Source organism: Erythrolamprus reginae, chromosome 6 (assembly GCF_031021105.1).
Source record: "Erythrolamprus reginae isolate rEryReg1 chromosome 6, rEryReg1.hap1, whole genome shotgun sequence".
Classification (NCBI taxonomy): domain Eukaryota; kingdom Metazoa; phylum Chordata; class Lepidosauria; order Squamata; family Dipsadidae; genus Erythrolamprus; species Erythrolamprus reginae.
The window spans coordinates 81,266,462-81,285,179 of NC_091955.1; the positions used below are offsets into that span (position 1 = coordinate 81,266,462).

Here is an 18,718-nt window from a genome sequence, read left to right on the forward strand (position 1 = left end):
GGGTTGGGTGAACAATTGTCTTGTGGAGAGGACTGCCTTGAAAACAATAATTTGTTCACACGTAAATTATTTCTCCACAAGACTATCTGATCTTGAATAGCATCTGGTTTGCTTTTTCCTTGTGCTGCAGTCCTGTTGGACCCTTCGTTCATTCAGCACCTTAAAATTTCACAATGAGCTGAATCTAAAGAATGCCGTTGAACTAATAAAAAAGAGCTTGATTGAAGACAAGGAAATGCCTGTCAAAATGGAAGCTGCCATTGCACTTCAGTCCTTGATAAGCCATCAGGAGCAAGGTTTGATTTTCACTTTCCTTGGTTGCCGACCATAGTTCCTCTTCATCGACTTTAATTCTGGCCCATCTTTTTGGTTTCCTTTCCCTACCATCATTATTATATGCAATGACACACACTTTTAATGTTCTGTTGCTTATCACTTTTCATTTGCCCTTCCTTCCTTCCTTCCTTCCTTCCTTCCTTCCTTCCTTCCTTCCTTCCTTCCTTCCTTCCTTCCTTCCTTCCTTCCTTCCTTCCTTCCTTCCTTCCTTCCTTCCTTCCTCCCTCCCTCCCTTCCTCCCTTCCTTCCTTCCTTCCCTCCTTCCCTCCCTCCCTCCTTCCCTCCCTCTCTCCTTCCCTCCTTCCCTCCCTCCCTCTCTCCTTCCCTCCTTCCTTCCCTCCCTCCTTCCCTCCTTCCCACCCTCCCTCCTTCCTTCCTCCCTCTCTCCCTCCCTCCTTCCCTCCCTCCCCCCTCCCTCCTTTCCTCCTTCCCTCCTCCCCTCCTCCCCCCTCCCCCCTCCCTCCTTCCTTCCTTCCCTTCCTCCTTCCCTCCCTCTCTCCTTCCCTCCTTCCTTCCCTCCTTCCCTCCCTCCTACCCTCCCTCCCTCTCTCCTTCCTTCCCTCCTTCCTTCTTCCCTCTCTCCCTCCCTCCTTCCCTCCTTCCCTCCCCCCTCCTCCCTCCCTCCCTCCCTCCCTCCTTCCTTCCTTCCTTCGTAATGATTGAAGAGCTCTCTGAGGACATGGGGCAGGTTACAGCATATAAAAGTACAAAATATAAAAACAAATTCAAATACAAAGTCCAATATTAAATAATTTTAAAACCCAGTTAATAATCTAAAACCCATTTAAAATCATACATTCACATTCATACCCATTCATATTCCAGTCAACTTCAAATTAATGGCCAGAGCAAATGTTAAAGTTCAACGGCTCCAGGCCTGCCGTCACAAGTGAGTTTTTAAGAAGACCAGGAGAGTGGGGGTAGTGCGCATCTCTAGGTGGAGTTGGTTCCAGAGAATCAGAGCCGCCACCAACAAGGCCCCTCCCCTAGGGCCTACCAGCCGGCATTGCTTAGCTGACGGGAGCTGGAAAAGGCCGACTTTGTGGCCTCTGACCGGTCGCTGGGATACGTGAGGCTGGAGACGGTCCCGTAGGTAACTTAGTCCTTATGATGGTCACAGCATCCTGGGGTTATATGATCCCCTTTTGCGACCTTCTGACAAGCAGAAATCAATGGGGGGGGGGGGGGCGCATATTCACTTAACAACCATGTTACTAACTTAACAGCCGCCGTGACTCACTTAACCATTGTTACAAGAAAGGTTGTAAAAATGGGGCAAAGCTCACTTAACAAATGCCTCAGTTAACAAAAGGGAATGTTGGGCTCAATTGTGACCATGACTTCTGTTCTGTCGAGCTCTCTGGTAGAATCCTCCCAAAAATGCACAGATACAATTTCAGACACACACACGTTTGAAAATTCAAAACAATGTTCTTTATACCGAAAATGCAAATAAACAGAGCCTTCTTTCTGTATAGCAAAGAGCACTGGTCTCCAAACAAACTGGTAATTTGTACAAGTCCCTTATCAGTTCTGTGATACTTATCTTGCAGCTGTGAGGCAATTCACAGTCCTTCTTCTTTCACAAGGTGAAACACACTTTGCTCTGGTTTAGTTTCAAAGCGGGGGGAAAATCAGCACACAAAGATCAAAGTCAGCAAAGCAGTCATGAAACACAAGGATCAGATAATCCTCCACAATGGCCAAACCCACATGCTGCTATTTATAGCAGCCTCACTAATTACCACAGCCCCACCCAACCACAGGTGGCCTCATTTTCTTTGATAATAATCTCTCCATTGTTGTTGCCTATGCATCGCTCTCCGCATGCGTGGCTGTATCATTAACTCTTGTTCTGAATCCAAGGAGGAGCTAGATAATTGATCTCCTTCTGAGCTGTCTGCCACACTCTCCTCCTCCCTGTCACTCATGTCTTCTTGGTCAAAGGAGCCTTCATCAGCAGATTCCACCGGTGGGGGGGGGGGGGGAAACAGGCCTGCAGCATGTGGATGTCTCCCCCACACCCACAGTCCTTGGGGCAGGAGCTGGGCCAGAGCTAACCACAACAACTTCATGTATTTATTTTAAAAGTTTCCCCCCTGTGTTACATTTGAATGTATGTTTGGTTTCTTTTTAGCCAAGGAATACATTAAGCCCTACATCCGGCCTGTCATGCAGGAGCTGCTGCTTGTAGTTCGAGAGACCCAGAATGATGATCTTACCAATGTGATTCAGAAGCTGATCTGTGAATACAGCCAGGAAGTAGCCACGATTGCTGTGGAAATGACGCAGCACCTGGTAAGTGAGGTTTTAGTCCCTTTCAGTAGTGGGTTGCTATCCGTGTGGTAGAGCAGTGTTTCCCAACCTTGGCAACTTGAAGATATTTGGACTTCAACTCCCAGAATTCCCCAGACAGCGAATGCTGGCTGGGGAATTCTGGGAGTTGAAGTCCAGATATCTTCAAGTTGCCAAGGTTGGGAAACACTGTGGTAGAGGACGGCGCACTGGTAGCTGCTGCCAGAATGGGCAATTTGTGTGCGACCGCTACCTATGCCAGTCCTATGGGTGCCGCCATCTTTTTTCTCCATTTTTGGGGTATTTTTACTTTGTGTGCATACGGAGAAAAAAAATCTTGTGAGGGGACACCTGTGTGCGCAAGATTTCGGCATTTTTTTTGCTTCCGCAAAATTGCCGAGATTTCACGTAGGTGCGCATCCCCTCACGAAATTTCAGAACATTTTTGCTTCCTGTGCATGTGCAGAAGCAAAAACATGCTGGGGGCGCGGGGGCACGCCTAGCACACATACACACAAGACAACCGAAGCTGCCCGTGCAATACACCAGTAGCAGCCAGTGATACCAATCCACCCCTGGTCCCTTTCTACAAATGTAATTTTTACAAAAGGAGATAGGCCAGCCCTCTTGAAATAATCCAAATATCACTTTGGGTTACTGAAGATTACCGTATTTTTCTGAGTATAAGACGTACTTTAGTTTTGGGGGAGGAAAATAGGGAAATAGGGAAAAGATTCTGCTTACCAGGTATTCATCTGGCTAGCGTCCTTAGTCTGGTCAGTTTCAGCACATTATTTTATCCCCTGGTTAGGACTTTTAAAAAAACCTTATTTGGAGAGACAAGAGAGCTTGCAAACCAGTAAGAGCTGGGAACGTTGTTAGAACCTGGTTAGGGCTGGAAAGAAACTTTTTGGAGCAAGTTAGAGCAATGAAAAAAAACCCTGCAAAGACTTAGGGCTTGGAAAATATTCTTCGCAGAGAATACAAGTGAAAGACCTTGCAAGCCGGTAAGAGCTGGGAATATTGTTAGAACCTGGTTAGGGCTGGAAAGAAACTTTGGAGCAAGTTAGAGCAATGAAAGAAACCCTGCAAAGACTTAGGGCTTGGAAAATATTCTTCGCAGAGAATAACAGTGAAAGACCTTGCAAACCGGTAAGAGCTGGGAATATTGTTAGAACCTGGTTAGGGCTGGAAAGAAACTTTTTGGAGCAAGTTAGAGCAATGAAAGAAACCCTGCAAAGGACTTAGGGCTTGGAAAACATTCTTTGCAGACAGTAATAATGAAAGAACCTGCAATGTAAGAGCTGGGAAGATCATTAGCACCTAGTTAGGGCTGGGGGGGAAAAAGCTTCGAAAAAAGCTGCATTCAGAGTATATGGTAGCCTTGGCCAAACTTGCCATCTTTAAGACTTTTGGACTTCAACTCCCAGAATTCTGGGAGTTGAAGTCCACAAGTCTTAAAGTTGCCATGTTTGGGAACCCCGGTTTAGACTTAATATTCCTGTTGGGAGGAAAATATTGTCATTCATTTGTAGGGGTGGGGGGAAACAAACATTAAATCTGCTCCCTGTCCCTGAAGACTTGGAGAATAAAAGTGAAGTGAGGCTTCTTCAAGTAAGTTCCAGACAATATTTTATCTATAATTTAGCTTGACAAGTGTCAGCCTTCCCAGGGGCCCAGGCAACTAGATGAGCTAATTCTACTTTATTATAAAGCTACATTAACAGAATCTTGCAGGTCTGAAAGCAGAAATCTCCTTAAGGAGAATAATTTATAAATTTATGAGTTTTCTTTTCTGCCCACCTTCAGCTGAGGATTCTCCCACCTTATTCGATCTTTTCCCACGCAGCATCTCTTTCCTTCCTCCTTCCCTTCCCCAAGGTCATTCCCACGCACTATTACAAGTAGAAAATAAGCAGTTAGATTCTACACAGGCAGATAAACCTTTTGGGTTTGAACATAATAAAAGAACGTTGACCTTGGCCAGCTAATCAGTTCAGGGATATTTTCAGAACACTGCAAATGCGGAATCAGTACATATCCTTTTCAAATGTTAATATTTTTATTTGTACTGATTTTGAAAAGGATTTTTTAAAAATGTCTGGTGAAATTTCTCTAATGCCTCATCTGGATTCTCCTCTTTTCCTCATTGGACTCTTTAGCCACATACAGTGGTACCTCTACTTACGAACATAATTCGTTCCGTGACCAGGTTCTTAACTAAAAAAGCTTGTAAGAAGAAGCTATTTTTCCCATAGGAATCAATGTAAAAGCAAATAATACGTGCGATTGGGGGAAACCACGGGGAGGGGGGAGGCCCTGTTTCCTCCCAGGAGATTCTTAGAGAGGCCCCATGGAGGCTTCTCCCCACCTTTCCCGGCCCTGTTTCCTCCCAGGAGATTCCTAGAGAGGCCCCACAGAGGCTTCTCCCTGCCTTTTCCAGCCCTGTTTCCTCTCAGGAGATTCCCAGAGAGGCCCCACGGAGGCTTCTGCCTGCCTTTTCCAGCCCTGTTTCCTCCCAGGAGATTCCTAGAGAGGCCCCACGGAGGCTTCTCCCTGCCTTTTCCAGCCCTGTTTCCTCCCAGGAGATTCTTAGAGAGGCCCCATGGAGGCTTCTCCCCACCTTTCCCGGCCCTGTTTCCTCCCAGGAGATTCCTAGAGAGGCCCCACAGAGGCTTCTCCCTGCCTTTTCCAGCCCTGTTTCCTCTCAGGAGATTCCCAGAGAGGCCCCACGGAGGCTTCTGCCTGCCTTTTCCAGCCCTGTTTCCTCCCAGGAGATTCCTAGAGAGGCCCCACGGAGGCTTCTCCCTGCCTTTTCCAGCCCTGTTTCCTCCCAGGAGATTCCTAGAGAGGCGCCACGGAGGCTTCTCCCTGTCTTTTCCTGTTACAATTTCGGAGGCTCGGGTTCTTAAGTGGAAAATGGTTCTTGGGAAGAGGCAAAAAAATCTTGAACACCCGGTTCTTATCTAGAAAAGTTCGTAAGTAGAGGTGTTCTTATGTAGAGGTACCACTGTACTCATTTTAAAAATGATTAAAAGAAGTGTCTTGTGAAATTTCTCTAATACCTCATCTGAATTCTCCTCTTTTCCTCATTGGACTCTTTAGCCACATACTTGTTTTTCAGAAAGTTTAATTCCATACATGCTAAATCTCTCTCTCTTACGCCAATCCCTCAGTCCACGGGTGTCAAACTCTATCGCATCCCAGAACATATTGTGACATATCGTGACAAATGTTTTTGGATGTGGCCTGTGCATGATGTACCTGGCCCGTGGGCCACCAGTTTGACAGGCCTGTCTTCGTCAATATTCCCTAACCTGAATTTTTATCCAGAATAGCAATAGTGCCAAAATATGCATAGATTCCCTTCTTTCTTTTCTCCTTCAATTTTAAGGGTAAGATTAACGCAGCAGAAAGAAATGCAAAATGACACCAACATTGATGACCTGCTAGCTCAGGGGTCTCCAACCTTGGAGTTTGGAGGACTTCAACTCCCAGAATTCCCTAGCCAGCTTTGGCTGAAATTCTTTCAGCTTTGCTGGCTGAGGAGTTCTGGGAGTTGAAGTCCTCCAGGCTTAAAATTGCCAAGGTTGGAACCCCCTGTGCTAGTGTACTGCAAGATTACATTTATCCAAAAGTAACCAACAAGTCTGTGTTGTTTCACTGGGGTGTGTGCAAAGCAAACCTCTAATCATTCAAAAAACTCAAATTGCAGTTATTTTTTAAAAAAATCAGTTTTGAAGTTGAGCCAAGGATTTTGTGATTTAGGATGTCAATTTTTTCTGCATTTTAATTTCTTCAGGCAGAGATTTTTGTTAAAGTTCTTCACATTGAAGATTTTGAAGAAATGGAGGATAAAACCGTTATGGCCATGGGGATCCTGCATACAATTGACACAATCCTAACCGTCGTGCAGGATCACAAGGAGGTGAATCTTCTCGACCGTTTTGAAAACTGAATTCAAGAGGTTTTGGCAATAAGATGTGATAAATTCTTTCAGTAATTGAAGGAAGCAGTGGGTGCCAGGAGATGGCGCCGTAGACTTAACAAATGTTTGAGACATTTGCATGCAATTTTCACATAGTAGTTATGTAAAATATTTTAAGCATGGAGGACTTGTTGCTTGACTTTTTACTCGAGGAAAATTATTTGCTTTAGAATAGTTGCTCATTTAAGGAAAAAAATGTCTTTTTTCTTTACTTTACTTTACTTAAGTGGGCTTCTTTCTTTTCTTCAGATAACTCAACAACTGGAGAGCATTTGCCTGCAAATCATTGGTCTTGTCTTGCAGAAGCATGTCATAGGTACATCAAAAAGCCATCTGGACAATATTTACTTTCTTGTTTTAATGTGGCAGAGAGTTACGTTATTCTCTACCCTGCTGTAATATGTGATGCAGACCCTTGTCCATTTCCACACCCCACCCCCTCTACATTAGACTTAAGCCAAAGTGACTATGAAGTCATACTACAGTGGTACCTCTACCTAAGAATGCCTCTACTTGCAAACTTTTCTACATAAGAACCGGGTGTTCAAGATTTTTGTGCCTCTTCTCAAGAACCATTTTTCCACTTACAAACCCGAGCCTTTGAAACTGTAACTGGAAAAGGCAGGGAGAAGCTTCCGTGGGGCCTCTCTAGGAATCTCCTGGAAGGAAACAGGGCCGGAAAAGGTGGGGAGAAGCCTCTGTGGGGCCTCTCTAGGAATCTCCTGGGAGGAAACAGGGCTGGAAAAGGTGGGGAGAAGCCTCTGTGGGGCCTCTCTAGGAATCTCCTGGGAGGAAACAGGGCCTCCACCCTCCCTGTGGTTTCTCCAATCATACACATTATTTTCTTTTACATTGATTCCTATGGGAAAAATTGCTTCTTCTTACAAACTTTTCTACTTAAGAACCTAGTCACGGAACGAATTAAGTTCATAAGTAGAGGTACCACTGTATATTGTTTATTCATTATTAAAGTGCCACATATTCTATAGACAATTCATTTCTGGTTGGATAAAGTGGAGAACCAAAGATAAGAATGACAAATTTGACAAACGGGACTTCAGTTCAAATTACATTGGACTTACAGTCTTCTTCATTCCAACGATTAATTGTTCTAACTATCGGGACATTTCTCCTTAAATTCCATGTTGCTTCTCTCCTTGATTTCTTTCCATCCATTGTTTCTTGTCTGGCCTTATGGTTGGCAAATAGGTTGAACTCCCTCTTCTTTGTGGCAGCCACTGGACTTACTGCTCATTGATTTTAGATAAGATGTTGTCTTCTCTGTGAAAGAATATCATTAAATTTAATTCCTGTAGGGAAAAAGTTGAGAATAGCTGTTGAAGTAGCAGATTTAGATGGAAGCGACATCACCCTTTGTCAATGGCCTAGTCCTAAAGTCAACTGTTTATATTTAAAATTCTTCTCTAGAATCTGGATGGCCTTTGGGTATTTCTACAATAGTGGGGAACATATTGCTGGGTTCCTCCCATCTTTTCCCTGTTATATCACTGAGGGTTGAACCCCATGAAAATTATCCATGAGTAGCAGAGGTGTCCATTCATAGTAACTTCTCCCACCATGTTTGCACGTTCTCCTAATCTGTTCCAGCGGAGATCCAGTCTTCCGGAGTGGATTTTAGGATTTAGGATTTAAGTGCTGCAGTTGGAAGGGAAACTAGTTTAAGTTTAAATAAATTTACGTCAGAACTAGCTATCTCTCAAAGGTTTTCCTTATTGCATTCTACGTCATTCCTGTCTTCTTTCTGAAAATCTTGAGATATGCTTTAATTAGAAGTAAGCATACATATAATACTAGGCATTATTTATTCCATGTTCAAGGAAATTTAGAGGCATATTGTACAGTCATAGGGAATTTCGTTTAGTCCCAATAAAGTATCCTTATTGGTATCTAGCAAATGCAGTACAGTGTTCCCTCAATTTTCACGGGTTCGAACTTCGCGAAAAGTCTATACTACGGTTTTTCAAAAATATTAATTAATACTTTGCGGGTTTTTTCCCTATACCACGGTTTTTCCTGCCCGATGACGTCATATGTCATCACCAAACTTTCATCCACCTTTAATAAATATTTTTTTTAATAAACTTTAATAAATAAACATGGTGAGTAATCATCTAAATGGTTGCTAAGGGAATGGGAAATTGTAATTTAGGGGTTTAAAGTGTTAAGGGAAGGCTTGTGATACTGTCCATAGCCAAAAATAGTGTATTTACTTCCGCATCTCTACTTTGCGGAAATTCAACTTTCGCAGGCGGTCTCGGAACGCATCGCCCGCGGAAATTGAGGGAACACTGTATTTTAATTCCAAGTTTAAGATTGTAGAATGCCAATAAATGTGTTTCTAGCCTCCAAGCAGAGCTGGGAAATGTGTTGTCGGAATACTTATTTTCTAATTCACTTAAAATAGCTTTTAATAGGCTGGGTGGCATTTGCAGGCATGTTTTCCATATCTCTTATGCTTGTTTCCCTATTTCCCTTTCAGAGTTCTACGAAGAAATTCTCTCTCTGGCCTACAGCTTGACATGCCATCTTATTTCACCCCAAATGTGGCGCCTCCTGGGTGTCTTATATGAAGTGTTTCAACAGGATTGCTTTGAGTACTTTGCAGGTAATGAGCTTTGCCGTTTGCTCGAAAAGAGCACCGATCAATAGCAGGATTTAAATTGAACATAGAAGAGTGTTGGCTAGCAGGGGTTGGGAAGTTGTGATGAAGTGCTTCAGTTGTCACTTTGTCTTCATGGAAGCACATTGATTTGTTCCCCCCTTGGTGCTATAAACTTAGGATTAGATTTACTTAAGTAGCCATTGTAGTTGTGTGCCTTTAAAATGCCGAAGTGAAACAAATTTGTGTATTGGGGTGAGATTTTGCTGGTTGTGGGGATGATCAGGAAGGCTTTCATAATTACCCATATAACTACGGCTAGAAGGATATCCTATGCACAATTCTGGAAAAACAAAGAGACCCCACCAGAAAATAATATAGACAAAATCTTTAGATATGCAAAAATGGACAGGATGACCATGGAGATCAAGGGAATTAGTAACTGAGAATATTATGAGATTTGGAATATTTGGTATAAGCCCTACATGGCTTTGGACCAGAGTACCTCCGGAACCGCCTGCTACCGCACAAATTCCAGCGGTCGACAAGGTCCCACAGAGTTGGCCTTCTCTGGGTCCCGTTGACTAAACAATGTCATCTGGCGGACCCCAGGGGAAGAGCCTTCTCTGTGGTGGCCCCGGCCCTCTGGAATCAACTCCCCCCGGAGATTAGAACTGCTCCCACCATCCTTGTCTTCCGTAAACTACTTAAGACCCACCTATACCGCCAGGCATGGGGGATTTGAGAAATCTTTCCCCCAGGCTTATTATAATTTATGTTTGGTATGTATGTGCTGTTTGGTTTTTAATTATGATAGGGGTTTTAGTTTTTTAATATTAGATTTGTGCCATTATAATATTGTTTTTATTGTTGTTGTGAGCCGCCCCGAGTTTTCTGAGAGGGGCGGCATACAAATCTAATAAATAATAATAATAATAATAATAATTATTATTATTATTATTATTGGATAAGTAATAAAGGCAGGAAACGGGATAAAATGTGAAAGGACGTACAAAAAATGAGAAACACATAAAAATGCAATGTAATAAGTGTTTTTATAAAGAGGTGATTATCAGAAATGTAACAAATTGGGGGGGAAACGGGCATAGATCTGTATTAAAGTATAGAAATTTTGTTTTTAAAACTTGAAAAATAATAAAAGAAAAAAAGGAACGTATTCAGGTTTTCCCCGCTGAGCTCTTCAAACTGTATTCAATGAATCATCTGCCTTTTAGGACTTATCCCATTTTGCTTTATGTCATTTACAGTCCAAAACTCAAAACCTTAGATACCAAACAGCAAGGGAGAAAGCCAAGATCCTGAGCATGCTAAATTTTGTACCAGTTGTCCTCACTTAATGACTGGTTGCTTAACAAGTCAACGACCCTTGGCTTAGTGATTGTTCATAGTTACAATGGGCCACAAAATGTTAACCTACAACCTAGTTCTGGAGTTCTACAGCCGCACATATTTGTGCTACACATATCACAATCACACAATTGCATTTTGGGGGCCTGGCAGTCACATGAATGTAATTTTTTACCGGTTTCCAGCATTTATTTTGGCTTCCTGCAAAAAGGAATCATTGGATGAAATGAATTAGTTTAATCCCAACATAATGTGGGGATCATGTATTATACACCTTCCTGAAATTCTTAGGAAATAAATCAAGTAAATATTTTTAGAATTTAAAAGAATTTACAAATGAATGAGTTTAGTGAGCGATTATAAAACAAAGCAAGGGTAATTCTGTAGGGTAAATGAATTTATTGCATTCTCAGGACAAACGTTTCTCTCCTTCTAGATATGATGCCCCTATTGCACAACTATGTCACGGTTGACACTGATATTTTACTGTCGGATTCCAAAAATTTGGAGATAATTTATACTATGTGTAAAAAGGTAAGTTTTCAAAGTCACTTATACTTTGATCAGCCTGCTGTTCATGATGAATGTGAGAACATGAATGAAAAGTGTGGTTGACTGCTATTTAAGTCCATTAAATAGACATGCTTAGCTTTGCTTTCATAATAATTTAATGTTTAATGTTACATTATTCAGACCTTCAGCCTGTAGCACATGCAGCTTATTGATTAAGGTGTTTGGTTTAGGATAAGAAGACTTACTCAAGATAAGAATTGGTGGTAGCACTGTACAATGATATGACACAAAAGTTAGTTATTGATAATAATTTAAACATATAGAATTTTATTATATAAATTAGATTTATTAGATTAGATTTATTGGATTTATATGCCGCCCCTCTCCGCAGACTCGAATAGTTTAGGTGATGTATTGTGAGAAGAGAAGGATTTAGGGGTAATGATTTCTGACAGTCTCAAAATGGGTGAGCAGTGTGGTCGGGCGGTAGGAAAAGCAAGTAGGATGCTTGGCTGCATAGCTAGAGGTATAACAAGCAGGAAGAGGGAGATTGTGATCCCCTTATATAGAGCGCTGGTGAGACCACATTTGGAATACTGTATTCAGTTCTGGAGACCTCATCTACAAAAAGATATTGACAAAAGTGAACGGGTCCAAAGACGGGCTACAAGAATGGTGGAAGGTCTTAAGCATAAAACGTATCAGGAAAGACTTAATGAACTCAATCTGTATAGTCTGGAGGACAGAAGGAAAAGGGGGGACATGATCGAAACATTTAAATATGTTAAAGGGTTAAATAAGGTTCAGGAGGGAAGTGTTTTTAATAGGAAAGTGAACACAAGAACAAGGGGACACAATCTGAAGTTAGTTGGGGGAAAGATCAAAGGCAACACGAGAAAATATTTTACTGAAAGAGTAGTAGATGCATGGAACAAACTTCCAGCAGACGTGGTTGGTAAATCCACAGTAACTGAATTTAAACATGCCTGGGATAAACATATATCCATTGTAAGATAAAATACAGGAAATAGTATAAGGGCAGACTAGATGGACCATGAGGTCTTTTTCTGCCATCAGTCTTCTATGTTTCTAATATTTTTGCCATTTTTGTTTTCACAACCATACTTGGTTCTCCCCTCTCCCCAACCCCTTGCTTTTGACTAATATGAATTCTCTTCTTGAATACCCAACCTTGCTTCCTGCTGAGAAAAATAAGGGTTATCTTCCTCCCACAAAAGGCTCTGCCTTGATTTGTTACATTTGAATCATGAGAGGCTCTGCCCGGTATTTATTCAGCTTATAACTCATGGAGGTCTATGCAGGGTAGATTGCTCTGCATGGGGATTGATGATTTTGACTCAGGAGTTTTGGATTAAATGGACTTTTGCTCTATTAATCTTCTCTAAATCTGAGAAACCCGACCTGAGAACAGAATGAAAAATGTAGCTTCGCTTGCTTCACTTCATTCATCGATTCCTGTGGAATCATTTTTTAAAAAACAGTCCTTATAAAGTGATCTGATCTTATTTGAAAAATGCTGGTCCTAGGTTGAAAAACCCCCCCAGTTACTTATTATTTACGATAGAATCAATTTTGATCAGGTATTAGCCGTTTATTATTTACCGTGGGCATTTTTAAATGGCTAATGGAGGTCTTTTTAAACTATTTTGTAAACTGCTGTGTACCTGGTATGTGGATTTGGCAATATTCAAGATGAATAAGTAAAAGTAATATAAATAAATAAAACATTGGAACATAATAAGCACATCCATTATGGAAATATCTTAAAATCACCAATGCTCAATGTTTTAATACTGATTCAACATTAAGGGAAAAATAAATTGTCTGGTTCCTTGGAAATTTATTACATTCAAATATACCAGCACAACATTTCTCTTCATTTAATATAATGGAAGTAGAATTAGCTTTTGTGAGAATTAGCATAGATGAACTTTGGTGGTGCAGTGGTTAGAGTGCAGTATTGCAGGCTACTTCTGCTGCCTGCTGGCTGCCTGCAATTTGGCAGATTGAATCTCACCACGCTCAAGGTTGACTCAGCCTTCCATCCTTCCTAGGTGTTGTAGTTAGCTCTGGCCCAGCTCCTGCCCCAAGGACTGTGGATGTGGGGGAGACATCCACATGCTGCAGGCCTGTTTTGCCCCCCCGGTGGAATCTGCTGATGAAGGCTCCTCTGACCAAGAAGACATGAGTGACAGGGAGGAGGAGAGTGGGGCAGACAGCTCAGAAGGAGATCAATTATCTAGCTCCTCCTTGGATTCAGAACAAGACTTAATGATACAGCCATGCATGCGGAGAGCGATGCATAGGCAACAACAACTGAGAGATTATTATCAAAGAAAATGAGGCCACCTGTGGTTGGGTGGGGCTGTGGTCATTAGTGAGGCTGCTATAAATAGCAGCCTGTGGGTTTGGCCATTGTGGAGGATTATCTGATCCTTTTGTTTCGTGACTGCTTTACTGACTTTGACCTTTTGTGTGCTGATTTCCCCCCGTTTTTAAACTAAGCCAGAGCAAAGTGTGTTTCACTTTGTGAAAGAAGAAGGACTGTGAATTGCCTCACAGCTGCAAGCTAAGTATCACAGAACTGATAAGGGACTTGTACAATTTACCAGTTTGTTTGGAGACGAGTGCTCTTTGCTATACCAAAAGAGGGCTTGGTTTAAGTGAATTTTCATTATAAAGAACATTGTTTTGAATTTTCAAACGTGTACAGAACACTAGGTGGGCAAAATGAGGACCCAAATTGTTGGGGGCAACATTCTGACTCTGTAGAACTGGCTGTGAAACATTAAAGCGGTATATAAGTCTAAGTGCTATTGCTATTGCTAGCCTGGGTAGTGTGGTTACTTGTAAATATAAATATTTACATTATTAAGGCCAAATGCTTGGACAGGACAACTGTGTATCTTATTTTAGCATAACATAAACATTCCGTGAAATTGAACTTCATTCATGGTGATTTTGTGTTTTCTTGAAACAATATGGAAACAATTTTTTTTACGGCCTGATCACAAATAACCTTGCCTAGTTTTCAAGACCAGTTACATAATTGGCACTTCTGTGTTTGAGTGCTATTTTTTTTTAAATTTAGTGATTTCAGGTGTCAGGAAACTCATTCAAATGTGTTGTTGATTATCCAGAAAAAGTGTTTTCAAATATTACACAAATTCAATGAAACAACTTTTTTAAACACTGCGTTGCAGCATTTTTTTAAATCACCAGTGAAAAAATATCTGTTCCCCCCTCTCCCAACCAATATGAAGGGTTAAAACGATCTTTGATTATTTTGACAGGTCCTCACTGGTGATGCAGGAGAAGATGCTGAATGCCACGCAGCCAAACTCTTAGAGATTGTTATACTGCAATGCAAAGGAAGAGGTATTGATCAGGTAATTATTGATTAGAATTTTTTTTTCTTTGCCTGGATTGTAATCATCAGCTGGAATTTTGGAGACCTGCATGTCTAAGAAAAAGAATTTAGAAGGGGTGAAGCTTGTGCTTAGTGGATAGACGTGTTTTTTGGGGATTGTCTCCTATAGAGAATCCAGCCTGGTTTGAAAAGCGTTCCTTATTCTCCGGGTCCTGTCGACTAAACAATGTCGTCTGGCGGGACCCAGGGGAAGAGCCTTCTCTGTGGTGGCTCCGACCCTCTGGAACCAGCTCCCCCCAGAGACTAGGATTGCCCCCACCCTCCTTGCCTTTCAGAAACTCCTTAAAATCCACCTCTGCCGTCAGGCATGGGGGAATTGAAACATCTCCCCCTTGCCCATGTAGTTTTTGTGTATGATTCGATTGTGTGCTTGTTTTTTATATATTGGGGTTTCTTTTGGATTTTTTTTAAACTTAAAACTGTAATTTAGATTGCTAAATATTAGATTTGTTACTATATATTGTATACCATTGTTGTGAGCCGCCCCGAGTCTACGGAGAGGGGCGGCATATAAATCCAATAAATCTAATCTAATCTTTCTCACTTGTTTGAAGCATCAAGGAAGTGGGGTTGGTTTCAATTTTTTCTGGCATGCCTTTCCTCAGCCATAGCTCAATAACAATAGAAAATTTAAACATCAATGTAGTACAAGGATCTGCAGACAGTGGGAAAGAGTTCCCCAGGTGCATGAAAGGCAGTTTTCAGCTGAGTGAAAATAATATTCCACTTGATCTTAAAGCATCTTAAGGCCCCAGGACTTCCCAAATGGAAGGCCTTCACTCCTTGATAATATTTATTAACAAGAGGGCAAACCACGGTAGAACTGTTTCATGACACGCTTTAAAGTTAAGCTAAGTGGAAGCCGTGTGTATCGCTTGAAAACTCTCTAAACATGGTTTAGCTTTGGCTCCACAGAGGGTGGGAATTTAATATGCTCTTTTTTTTAACCATGCTTGTACCAAAGAAGGTAGTTAATTCTCTTTCAGGGCCTCTATAGACCAGTGATGGTGAACCTACAGCACTGGTGCCAGAGGTGGCACACAGAGCCATATCTGCTGGCACGTGAACCGTTGCCCTAGCTCAGCTCCAACAAGTGTGTGTGTGCTGGGCAGCTAATTTTTGACTCGCACAGAGGCTCTGGGAGGGCATTTTTGGCTTCCAGAGGGACTCCAGGGGGATGGGAGAGGGTATTTTTATCTTCCCCCAGCTCCAAGGAAGCCTTTGGGGCCTGGGGAGGGCAAAACACAAGCCTACTGGCCCTGCCAGGAATGGGGAAACAGGCCGTTTTCAACCTCCAGAGGCCTCTGGGGGATGAGGGAAGCTGTTTTCGCCCTCCCCAGGCATTGAATTATGGGTGTGGGCATTCATGCATGGCCGATAATGTGTGCGCGCACTCTTTCAGCACCTGAGGGAAAAAAGGTTCACCATCACTGCTATAGACAATAGGAGGAGTATCACTTGTTCTCTTAAACCATTCCTGAAGGAGAATATAGAGAGGAATATATTAAACACAGCCTTACTGCTCTAGCTAATGAGAAGACGTTGAAAGTGTGAAGGAGACTCTGGTGGGATAGATAAGGGAAAGAACTGGTCACTTAGTTAGGGAAAGACTAGAATAGAATAGAATTTTATTGGCCAAGTGTGATTGGAATTCCGTCTTGGTGCGTATGCTCTCAGCGTACATAAAAGAAAAAGATACATCTGTCAAGAATCATGTGGTACAACACTTAATGATTGTCATAGGGGTCAAATAAGCAATGAAGAAACAATCAATATTAATAAAAATCTTAGGGTACAAGCAACAAGTTACAGTCATACAGTCCTACGTGGGAGGAAAAGGATGATGGGAATGATGAGAAAAACTAATAGAAATAGAAGTGCAGATTTAGTAAAAGGTCTGACAGTGTTGAGGGAATTATTTGTTTAGCAGAGTGATACCCTGTTTCCCCGATAGTAAGACACCCCCGATTGTAAGACGTATCGGGGGTTTCAGGGGGGTCAGCTAATATAAGCCGTACCCTGAAAGTAAGACATATGTCTTACTTTCAGGGAAACATGGGGGTATTGCCGGGGGGGGAAGCCCGATGACGTCGCTTCCAAGCTCCCCGCGCGCCCCTCACCTTCGCCTCGGCGCCACCGCCTCTTCCCCGGCTTGGCAAAGCGAAGGACGGCACTGGTCCGAAGCGAGCCAAGCGGGCGGCGGCTTGCAGCGAAGGCGCTCGTCCCAGCAACCGAGTCCTGCCGAGGCTCGGCTGCAAGCGGCCGGCGAGGCCGACCAGCTCCGAGGCGAGCGGCCGGAGCTGCGCCCTCCTTCGCCCGCCTCCTTTCCGGCAGGCAGGTGGGGCTGCCCAACTGCTCAGAGCGGCTCCTCCTCTCCAGACACACGCTTCCCCGACACGCGTCTGTGGCTCCACGCGTGCACGCCGCTTGGAGCCCTGAGGTTGAACTTGGAAAAGGGCTCACGAGGCTCCTGTCCCGCGGCTGCCCTTCTGGACTCTGGGGAGATGCCTTCGGGAACGCGACCCTTTCAATTTTTTTCCAATGTAAGACATACCCCGAAAGTAAGACATAGTGGGGCTTTTGGGGGTAAAAAGAAAGTAAGACACTGTCTTACTTTCGGGGAAACACGGTAGCGTTCGGGAAAAAACTGTTCTTGTGTGTAGTTGTCTTGGTGTGCAGGGTAGGAGTTGAAACAGTTTATGTCCAGGATGTGAGGGGTCAGTAAATATTTTCCCCGCCCTCTTCTTGACTCGTGCAGTATACAGGTCCTCAATGGAAGGCAGGTTGGCAGCAATTGTTTTTTCTGCAGTTCTGAGAGTTCAGTTTTCTGCAGAACTGAGCATGTCAGAAGTTGGAGTCTTCCTACTCACACCACTTGCTCTTAATTTCATGAGGAGGGATTTATTTTCTGCGTTCACCCATCAGATGGTGCTCAAGCTTTGAAAACGAAACCCAAACGCTGCCATGAGAGGTTCACAAGTAAGGTAGAAATAGTTTAGAACAGAACGTACGCCTTGCAGTTGTTTTGGGATACAGTAGCTACTAACCTGAATGTACCTTATATATAAACAGGATTATATTATCCAGTACATCTGGACAAAGAACATGAGATTACCAAATGAGGAGTGCTAGGTTTGGTCTATATTACAATATAACATTAATTTTATTTGTGTTTGTGTGTTTGGATTCATTATTTTGCTGATAATGAAAAGGGAGACTAGTATAGATCTATTTCAAGCTAATTTGAAATATATGTATGTATGTATGTATGTATGTATGCATGCATGCATGCATGCATGCATGTATAAATGATGTTAATCAAGGTTGCATAACCAGAAGAGTTTGTTTGTTCTACCTAGTGCCTCACTTTTTCCCTTTTAAAAGAATTTCCTAATTATGGGGTGGAGCAAAAAGGAGAGTAATACTCTATTTCCTGACCTCTGACAATCTTACAGAACAGTTCCTCTTGCTTCTGGTATTTCCTGCAATAAATCCCAACAGCGATTATCACAGTGCCTTTAAAAAGAGAGGGGGTAGGGGGAAGAGAAAGAAAGGGGGAAAAGAACTGGATATTTTTTAGCAAAGAGAATTATGTAGTATTCCAAACATATTACAAAACTATATACAGTGGTACCTCATCTTACGAACGCCTCTTCTAACGAACTTTTCAAGATACGAACCCGGTGTTTAAGATTTTTTTTGCCTCTTCTTCCAAACTACTTTCACCTTACGAACCCAAGCAGCTGCTGCTGGGATGAAGGGTTTTCTTTTCCCCCCCTTTTTTGAAGAAAGGGAGGGGCGGCTTGGAGGAGGAAAGATTTTGCAGAGAACAACGTGCTTGCAAAGGCACTGAAAGGGTGTCTTTTGAAGAAAGAAAAGGGAGGGGCGGCTTGGAGGAGGAAAGATTTTGCAGAGAACAGGGTGCTTGCAGAGGCACTGAAAGGGTGTCTTTTGAAGAAAGAAAAGGGAGGGGCGGCTTGGAGGAGGAAAGATTTTGCAGAGAACAACGTGCTTGCAAAGGCACTGAAAGGGTGTCTTTTGAAGAAAGAAAAGGGAGGGGCGCCCCCTTTGCCTTTCTGCCTTCCCACTCACCATTTAGCCTAGCCTTGCTTCTTCCACCCGCCCCCTTTAGCTGCTCCTCCCTGCC

The 18,718-nt window shown here is 42.7% G+C and overlaps 1 protein-coding gene across 2 annotated transcripts in view; it reads left to right on the forward strand.

The window, feature by feature from the left end:
- IPO8 (importin 8) overlaps nucleotides 1-18,718 on the forward strand; it is a 65,014-nt gene that overhangs the window by 32,325 nt on the left and 13,971 nt on the right. For both annotated transcript variants that reach the window (XM_070756420.1, XM_070756419.1), the window contains exons 14-20: nucleotides 131-296; nucleotides 2,474-2,634; nucleotides 6,434-6,559; nucleotides 6,869-6,935; nucleotides 9,120-9,245; nucleotides 11,044-11,141; nucleotides 14,435-14,530. In XM_070756420.1, coding sequence (XP_070612521.1) covers nucleotides 131-296; nucleotides 2,474-2,634; nucleotides 6,434-6,559; nucleotides 6,869-6,935; nucleotides 9,120-9,245; nucleotides 11,044-11,141; nucleotides 14,435-14,530 — 840 coding nt within the window. The remainder of the gene's footprint in view (nucleotides 1-130; nucleotides 297-2,473; nucleotides 2,635-6,433; nucleotides 6,560-6,868; nucleotides 6,936-9,119; nucleotides 9,246-11,043; nucleotides 11,142-14,434; nucleotides 14,531-18,718) is intronic.